General features: G+C 32.8%; 1 protein-coding gene and 1 long non-coding RNA gene across 16 annotated transcripts; one reads left to right on the plus strand and one right to left on the minus strand.

The window, feature by feature from the left end:
• Positions 1-1,313: 1,313 nt before the first annotated feature.
• LOC132636650 (uncharacterized) lies at positions 1,314-7,537 on the plus strand. Of its 15 annotated transcripts, XR_009581386.1 has the most exons (6): positions 1,449-1,667; positions 2,363-2,841; positions 2,986-3,034; positions 3,113-3,144; positions 3,890-3,985; positions 6,231-6,521. It is a non-coding gene; the product is annotated as an uncharacterized LOC132636650 (long non-coding RNA). The 15 variants fall into 15 exon arrangements; XR_009581376.1 differs by adding an exon at positions 1,314-1,442 and having other exon boundaries at positions 1,573-1,667; positions 2,363-3,144; XR_009581385.1 differs by adding an exon at positions 1,314-1,442 and having other exon boundaries at positions 1,573-1,667; positions 2,383-3,144.
• A 1,162-nt stretch (positions 7,538-8,699) lies between these two features.
• Positions 8,700-9,664, minus strand: LOC132636651 (uncharacterized). Its single transcript, XM_060353609.1, has one exon. It carries the CDS (start codon positions 9,577-9,579, stop codon positions 8,908-8,910), a length of 672 nt encoding a protein of 223 aa, XP_060209592.1. The 5' UTR covers positions 9,580-9,664; the 3' UTR covers positions 8,700-8,907.
• Between the last annotated feature and the right edge of the window lie 285 nt (positions 9,665-9,949).

Here is a 9,949-nt window from a genome sequence, read left to right on the forward strand (position 1 = left end):
AAGTGCACCCCATAAAGGGTGGACCTCATACTAAACAACATCAAGCAATATAAAAAAAAAAAAAGTGGAACTCACCATCTCCAAACTCACTGTAAAAAAAAGTGGACTCCATATTAACAAAATCAAGCAATATATAAAAAAAAAAAAGTGAACCCCATATTATAAAAAAAATAATGTCAAAAAAAAGTGTAGACTTTGTATTCGTAGTAAACACTAATATACTAAAGTTTTAGATACGGAGTACAAACTACAATGTTATATTAATCGTGTTTTGAACATAGTATATATATATATATATATATATGCATAAAAATAGTGCAAATTAATAATGTAAAAAAAAGGTGCACTCCATATTAAAAAATCAAACAATATTCATGTAATTTTCAAAGTATCTCATTAAGTTAATAATGATGGATTCATTGCCACGTGCGTATCAATCCATTAGTGGGAACAAATGAAATTGCTTTTCTTCAAAAAGTTAAGTAGTCAAACCATACAGTTTTTATTTTTATTTTTTATATTAGCGTGAGATCTAATCTAGATATTAAACTGTTGTATTTGCTATTCTGCCATGTCATTTATTTGTTATGTTCACTAAAATAAATATACTTAAAATATTTATATTTAAATAAGATAGAATTTAATTACTTTTTTATTTTTATTCTTACTCTAATAAATGTAAAAAGAGATCAATGTCGTAAAAAAAAAAAATTCAAATGAAGATCAAATAATGAATAAGGTAAATTACTCAAATTATAATTCTAATCGACGTTTTCTTAAAAACCATGCAAAAGACAACATGACAAGTAAAATGAGCTAAACCGAGAATATTTACCAAAAATTTAAAAATAGTATTTCTTCGTTTAAATAGAAAATCAATTTTTACTTTGTTTCGTTTTAAACATGTAAAATTAATTTAATAATTTGAATTACAATTATCCAAATCAAAATTCAATAAAAAATAATAAGTATTTTACACCTTTAAATTAATCGAATTAAAATTGAAAGTATTCTCTTTTAAAAAATATTAATAAATTTGCCGATTTTGTATTCGTAGCAAACATTAATATAATAAAATTTTAGATACGAAGCACAAACTATAATGTTATATTAATCGTGTTTTAAATATAATATATACTCTCTCTCTCTCTCTCTCTATATATATATATATATTATCACTATTCAAAGACAATTACATACACATAAATGCATTATAATCTAAAGTGTTGAGCCCGTACACTGCACGGGCATAGGCCGTCTAGTCTACTATATAGAAGCACGGGTTTGGTAGACATGATCGTCGACATGCCTCAAGGGTATTTTGGTCCTTTCATGTTTTGTTTATTCAACGTGGCTTCTAATCCTATAGCCAGCGCATACATAATCGTAAATTCAGCCACCGCATCAGCTGCTATCTAGAATTTTCTCTCAGCCATTGTCTTGTACTTCTCTCTTTCGCTGTTCTTCCCTTTTAATCTTAGTTTGGTTGTGTTCTTCCACTCAATTTTTCTGTTTCACTTTATTGTTTTAGTCTAATTTGGTTTCTATCTGTCAACTTGTATTTTTTTTTAGAGATATGGTAATAACAATATGCCGATGCCGAAAGCAAGGGCGGTGGAGTCATGGATGATGGTGAAAGGATATACTCAATAAGTTGCCGCCAACAGGTAATGTTTTGTACTCCATACGTAGAACTGTGAAGCAAGCTACTTCGATTTTGTTTAATCTACGGTCTTTGCTTATTTTTGGGTTCTGGTGAGTATTTGCCCCTTCCTTATTTTGTTCTTGAAAGGAATTTAATGGATGTGTTAGTAAGAGTTGTTCAATCTGATAGCAATGAACTCATTCGTGATATGTTTGTTAGATTGCGTATGATGGTATTTTCATCTTAGAGAATGCTTGCTCATCTTTTTGACAGCTCATTGGTAGAGGAAATAACAGAGAACTGCTAAAACATATTCTAATAATTCATATCTTTAATAGGGGAAATGTGTTATTTTCTAGACAATTATTGTATATAGTAAAGTGATAGCTATATTCATGCCACCTCTATATCATATAGTTGTTTGTTATAAACTTCCGAAACAGAGTTGTACCATTGTATGAAAGGGATGAAACCAGAAATTAACATGTTAATAAATTGCCATTTATGCTTAGAAGAAGGAGGCATATCTTATAACATCAGTAAAGCATTTTCTTTTTGTAGTTATGGTGAAGAATACTTTGGCAATATTATTACAAGGTTAAGCTTGAGTTTGTCTAAAGAGTTTTGTATAGTATGCCCTTATTTGCTTTTCGCTAATGCAGATTGGAGGTTGCTCATTTAGTCATATTATTCAATATACTGACTTTTTCTTTTCAGCTCACTACTTTTCTATACAGAGTATTTGTTGATGTCACTCATGAGATGAATAACGAAGATGGAATAATACAATCTTTCATCTCTCTGTTCTGAGGGATAGATGTGTGGTAATCCATTTGACAACTTATCAGTTCTCTCAAAGTTATTATAATACTGGTAAATTTAATAGCTCTGAGAGAAGTTCTTGCACCTAACTGTGTTGTATTAGGATCACTAGGATCTGATACAACCAAATCAAAGTCATAACTTTAGAGTCTCGCACTGATCTGGTAATCTTCAGGTTAGCTGTTCTTCATCCTTCTAGCAACATCTTCTGAAACATGCTTTCCTTTTTTCTCCCGTTAAATCTTTTTCAATTAAGGATTTCGTGGTTTCTGAGTTTGAAATTAGTCCTCAAAGGGATTTCTGGGAGAAAATCCTCAAACTGCAAACTGTGAGCATTCTTGGAGTTTCAGACGGCGGAATGGGAATATACTGAGGTATAACCCCTTGAATTTCTATCTTTTATATAAAGGATTTCGGTATTTTTGGTTCCACCATTTTATTTTATTGTTAAGTCGAAGGCCGATTATCTTAAAATTTAGAAATATAACCTCCTTGAAATTTTTAATTTTGTTTTTGAGGTCGGTATCACAAGTGGAAATTTTATAATGCTGATCGAAATTTTTTGAGGTATAACCCCTTTGAAATTTGCCTAGGTGTGCCCTTTTTTCCTCTTATTCTCTGACTTTGTTCTTTTTCTTCTTTTAGGGGTCGTATGGTAGCTGGTTAGAGTTATGCAGGTATTAGTAATATTTGATATCTAAATTAGTACGAGGGAATCTATACAGATCATAACAGGAAACGTCTATCTGGGATCAGTTTTAATTTTAGTAAAAAACGTAAAAGAACTAGAAAAGACCTATTTTGTTCAGGAAAAACTAGCGACTCACCGTATCCTTTTTGATGCTCATCTATCATACAATTTTTTCACTTACATCTATTGTCCGATTTTGCATTACTTGCTTCAGCCGTTTGATACTTATAAATTAAAAAAAAAAAAAAAGTAGAGAGAATGTTAAGCTGCTCAATGGGCTGATGCTATCTGTTCAGATGTGAACCTTTTGAGTTTTTGCGTAAACTGAATTTCATGGCTGTTGAAGGAAATTTCAATTGGTGTTAAAACTTACAAGTTCAAGTATACTCTTAAATTTTTTCCTGAATCTTCTGTTTCTTTTTCCCTATCATCTTCTGTTCTCGTTTATTTTTATTTTTTTTGCTTTTCAATTTCTCTTCAGATTTTTCATTTTTGTGGCTGAATTTCATGGCTTTTGAAGGAAAGACTAAACTTTTAGGTGAAATTGATTATTGTTGTAATCCTATCTGATATATGAAGAAACAAAAGGGGTTATCAAGATGTTTTGGAGAGTATTTTTAGATATAATTCGGAGTTTTTGTTGTGGATCAGTATCTAAAAACTCCTTATGATTTGTGATTCAGTTTAGCTAATAATTTTTGTGTGTGTTTTTTCTTTCATTTCCTCCATAGCTCTTCATCTCTGGAGAAGCTGGAATTAAGCAATACATAACTCAACTTTGCGGGAGGAAAGTACTTGACTATGTTGGAGTTTCAACTTTGGGCAAGGTAAAACAATTATGCGTTCTTCTAAAACATTCTTGTTCTCTTAACTTCTTTTAGCTGATCTTAATTGTTTTGTTATTTTAGTTTTTTTGGGATGTTTGATCAAAGAATTGTCAATTTTAGTGTATTATATTGCTGTTCAAGGATTCTTTTTTCCCAATTTTTTTTCCGTTTTTTAGTGCATGATGCATCTGAATTGTAGAGTCGAACGAAAAGTAATAATGTAGCATATGTATTTCACTGTACACTTGATTTGGTGCATTATATTCTATCAATAAACAGCCTCTCTACCCGCAAAGGTAGAGGTAAGATCTGCGTACATCCTACCCTCGCCAGACCCCACTTGTGAAATTAAACTGGGTATGTTCTGTTGTTGTATATGCTATAAATAATGCATCTTTCTGAATACTCCGAAAAACAAATATATGTGGAACCTCTCGGGATACTCATAGATAATATGGTACTTTTCTATAAAAGAAAATTGAAATTTCGTACAATCTGCAGCTCATGTAATAAGCTTTTTTATTGATTTCCTTGCTTAGGTTGATTAATGGTGAGTATTCTTGATATAAAATGTTGTTATTTGAACCTTGTGGTCTTAGTTAGACTTCATTTCTTGCTTTTCTATACCATCAAGTGGTTGCTCCGAAGACCCAATTTAGAATGGTCTGGCCTAAATATTTTAGGTTTCTAACAATTGGCCTATAGTTCTACAATACTCTATGCCCTTCAGTAATCAACATCATCTTTGTTTTTAACATGACATTGATATGGTACAACTTCAAGCTTATATTCCTTACTAAAAACAAGCTTAGATAATCCATGCGTTGATTCCTATCTTTCTTTACATGGTTGCTGTAGTCCTAAAATAGAAGAAAAGAGCAATATTGAGAAGGTACCATCAAGAGAAGCTTCTGTTACTTGCCACTTATAGACAGTTGATAAATGAAAAAAGAGAAACTTTTGGAGGGAGATGATGTTGATCTAACAACAGAGTTAAATTTCTCCGGTACGATGAATAATTCAATGTGAGCTCGCATTAGTCCCAAATGTTGTACAGAGAGCTTATAAATATATCATAATTCAATTAATCAAACGGGCGCTTAATTTGATAAATTCTGTTTAAATCTTTTTCATGTCCTTTTGTATTATAACATCTTTGTGCCGTTGGATTGAACAACAAAACTCCTATCCAATGACTTGTGCTTGAATAACCAAATAGCTACATTTGTGTTTTTGGTTCATTGATTCTACATTTTTCTGTAATGACATTAAATCTATAGATATCATGTTCACTCAATTAACATATATTAACAGAATTCTTCTATATTGCTAATCAACAAAACTCATACTAATTTATAGCTGTATCTTGGAAGTATGTGGTTTGCTTAGAAGTATGTGGTTTGCTTAACAGTTTATATAAATGAACTTTTGCTTAAGCCTGAATTATAAGGAAATAATAAACATACAGCAGCACATTCAATGTTGCTGATTTTATTATAATGTAGCCAATGAATCTTAAGAAAATATAACAAATAAAATTACATATAGCAATCAATCTAGTCTATATCTAGAAAGTCTAGCCTAGGATTAAGCCAAATGTCGACCTAAGATTTAGACACATGTTAATGTTAGGACAAAAATTAGTTAATTAGTTATTGTTTTTGAATTAAAAATAAATAAATATCTATATTCTTTAAGGAAATATATATGGGATTGAAAAACTGCTCCATGTATTCACGATGGAGTCCTAAAATCGTGCAGCCATAATTCAAGGGTAAAGATTTTTTTTTTTTTATAATAAATTACATCCTTTGGTGAATGTGCATCTTATTCCATTCAGCAAAAAGTTACAAGATGATGCACCATCAATTCAATGGGGCTCCCGCAAAAGTTAGTCCAGGATAGGCCCTGGGACTACGTACAAGACTGATTAGCTTAAAAAAAAATTAGCCTTGTCATATCTAATCCTAATACTAGAAAGTTGGCATTTGTCCAGTTGATAAGCACTTCTAGCAGAGTTAGGGAGCTGATGCCAATTATAAAGTAGCAGCATCTGTAATATCTTACATATTAAATCCTTGTAATTAACAACTATATACTACCTTCCGCCAATGATGAGTTTCTTTTCTCCTCTTTCTTTTGATTTTTTTCTAGCTTTCGTGGCCTTAGAACTGCAAGAAATTGGTGATTTTTGTTTGAAAATTCCTTCGATTTCTGATATGGTGATGGATATTTTATTTGATAGGTGAATGTGGTGGCTAGCTAGAGGAAGTAGAAATGGCTAACAAGGTGGATCATGAGTATGATTATTTATTTAAGATTATTTTGATTGGAGATTCAGGAGTCGGAAAATCTAACATTCTCTCCAGATTTACGTGAAATGTATCCTGTTTGGAGTCTAAATCCACCATTGGCATCGATTTTGCAACTAGGACCCTTCAGGTTACTTTTCAATTCTCCAGAGTCCATGCATTTCTAACTCTTATACAACCATATGTTTCATAGATTAAAAGCAACAAATTTGATTATGTGCAAATTTATTTTCATGCATTCATGGTCTAAATTTTATAAACCGTGGTCATAAAGAAGTCATGACATTTTTATGGCTATAAAAGCATGTCATTTTGTGTAAAATGAAAAGTTTAAAGTTAAAAAAGTTACTGAGAATAGAAATGTGTTAATGAGTAAGTAATTTTTCTGTCTAACAGCATCTAAGACAAGAAACAAGAAACTGGAAAATTTACAATATAGTATTAGTAATAGACATGAATTGATGAGGTACAGGTCGAAGGGAAGACTGTAAATGCACAAATATGTGACAACAGTAAGGCAAGAAAGGTACAGAGCCATAACCAGTGCTTATTACAAATTAAAGGAGATGTGGGAGCACTCTTGGTCTATGACATAACCAAGAGACAAAATTTTGAAAATGTGCACCTATGGCTCCGCGAGCTCAGGCATCATGAGCACCTTCAAATACATAAACACATAGGCACAAGTGGATATACACGTACACATGAAGCACACACTTTAGATATTGCTCTCTTTTCCTTTAGCTTCAAACAACTATTTTACCGAATTAAAGCATACTATGTTACTGGCTTGCGGTCAAGGCGCAAGCCAATAAATTATTCACATGCTCTTCAAAAATTACCTTACACAATTTTTTCAGGTTTCTGGTTTGTGAACTTCTGAATTTATGTTTTTTTTTTTTTTTTTTTTTTTTTTTAATATAGTTCAGAATAGCGCTTTGCATAATGCCATAAAGAAGATTTCAGAAATTACTGCAACAAGTTGGATCACAAATTTATTTGCTTGGATAGTACAACATTGACGATTTTAAGTGCATGATGCTCATGTCTTGGTGCTTTCTCCTTAATCGGATGATTTATGGTCACTTTGACATCAAATTTTGATGCTAAAAAGTAATTCATCCATGTTAAAATTATTATGCTTTAAAATAAAGTTCACTAGTCACATTTATGTTACAATTAATTATAATGTACCTAAATATATATTGTTTAAGAAGATCACACTTATGTTATTTTAGCATTATTCAAGATGATCAAAACTAAGATAAAATTATTACAATTATCTCTCTCTGCTCTTTTTTTATTTGAAAAAAATAAGCGTATCGCGTCGGTACGTATATTAATAATGTATTATAAATAACAAGTGTGCAAAAAATGTCTCGTAAAAATCGGCTTTAGACCCCTAATTTAACAGTCAGTTCATGCACTTTTATTAGACCCGAGCTAATCAAACCAACTGGAAGTAAAGTAGACATCATAATACCACAGATCAGCCCCTTTTGGGCGTTCAAGAGAGCTATATCTACTGAAATTCAAAGCAAAAACTTGTGAGCTTTAGGCATTGCACCACCCTGGAACCCCAACCCTTCCCTGCAAGATTCATTTTCGTCTACTTTAACAAAGACATTTTACTAAAGTTCATTTGTTTTGTACTCTACTCTAACAAAGACATCCTGCTATAGTTATTACTTATTAGTACTATAAATCAGAACGAAGAAGCTAAAGGCAAATAAATCTTGAGCTCTACACTCACAATCAACAAAAGATCAGTTGCATCAACAATCGTAAAACCTTCCCTTGTAACAGAATAGTTGGACTTATTTGGTTCAAGAATACATGATATAGACTATAATCTTTCACAATTTCTTCGACAACACTTCAATGCCCAAGTTTTTATCAGAGAAAGCCTGTGCCTGCTAAGACACGAATGCTGTGACGAGCCTTGCACAAGCTTTCAGCGAAATAGAAAAAGCATAACTATCTAGACTTAACCCCCCTCGGCACAACTGACTGAAAAAAGATAATAGCTTTCTCACGATCTCTTTCTGGAAACGTCACAATTATTTAGTCTACAACATGAGATCTAGACAAATATTTGTTTCCAGGAATAATCTATAACAATCACTAACCTCTCCTCGAAGAATTGAATAAGCTTTCACCAAAACAGTCACAATCCCGACATCTAGTATAAGCATAGTCTTCACACTAACACAATGCAATTGGAAGCAACTTTGAAGACCCCAGGAAAAATCAATTTCATCTATTCCTAATAAAGAAGAAAGTATAGTGACAAGAGTGGCACGATTAAACCACAAACCACCATGATGCATTATGATTTTTTTTTTTGATCCTAATAGAAAGATGAAAAATAGCCATTTGGTTTAATTACAGCAAATGCATAATAGTCAATATGGCAATGTCACGGTACTTATCGTGACATAGAACTTGAGGATCATAAATGTTTGTTAACAGGATAATACATACACCTTACAGTAAGCAAAACATAACAAAACAGCTCAATTCGCTTATATTAAGTTGATGGTACACTGCATGCTAAGCATGAATGGACACACAATATTGGCCATTTGGAGCATTTTTCAGACACATGTTTCACTTCATGTACTTGTGAAGAAACTTCCTGTGAAAATCATTGCGGATAGTATCATTGATAAAGCGCTTGGCTGCCTTCATTTCACCACGAGCTTGGTTCTTAAAAACCACACTGAAAGTTGTTGGCTGATTGTTGTTTAACAGAGGGTTTCCTCTCAGTAATTCTGCCTCCTTTACTTTAAGCTCTTCTTCTTGCTCTTGCCTTTCTTTCCAAAGTTTCTCCTCTGCTTTTTCTTTATTTATCTGTTCAAGTTCTGCCAAGAGAGCTTCTGTATCATCTCCGTCATCGTCGTCATCATCATCATCGCTCTCATCATCACTCTTGACATTCACATCAGCATCATCAGCATCAGCACTCCGTGGAACAATACGATCTTCAATCTCTCGTTTAGATCCTTCCAAAAAGAGTTGACTACCTTTCCTACGATCTCTGTCATCATTATAGCCCTTATCTTTAGAGAAATGTCTCCGCTCACGGTCCTCCAACTCATCCCGCAGGTTCCTCTTCTGCAACTCTTCCTGGGTGTCTTGTCCTTCCTTTCTGGGCTTTAATGTTGTATGAGCTGCGATCTCTCTTGAAGAATATTTTTGAGATGGACCAAATATCCGAGTTCCACCTTGTTCGTTGCCACCTTTAGCAGGTGCCCAAGTAAGTCTCGCTGCCGTCGTCATATCTTCTAGCTCTCCAAGACAAAATCTAACGTTAGACGAGGAAAGATGGTAGAATTAGAGACTTGGAGATCCGACCCGAAATTGAGAGAGGAAGAAAGAAAAATAGCATTGCCTTATCAACTTGTCCACACTTTTAAAACATTGCTATTATTGTATTCCACGAAACAAGATTATGGAATTTCATATCATTGAAAACCTTCCCCGCCTTACCCATTGAACTATTTCTGGAGTACATTGCAGTCAAAGCATTACCCATGTAAACACATGTATGAAAACTGTTTTGATTGCAAATGCATGCACTTGCTTACCACGCGAACTATCACAAACAGAAAGAAGGCTAGAATAAGCAAAATCATTAGGCCTATAATGA

The sequence above is a fragment of the Lycium barbarum genome, chromosome 4, assembly GCF_019175385.1.
Source record: "Lycium barbarum isolate Lr01 chromosome 4, ASM1917538v2, whole genome shotgun sequence".
Lineage (NCBI taxonomy): Eukaryota > Viridiplantae > Streptophyta > Magnoliopsida > Solanales > Solanaceae > Lycium > Lycium barbarum.

Excerpts from the sequence above, each read along its gene's own strand:
- LOC132636651 (XM_060353609.1), bottom strand. The coding sequence starts at position 9,579 with ATGACGACGGCAGCGAGACTTACTTGGGCACCTGCTAAAGGTGGCAAC.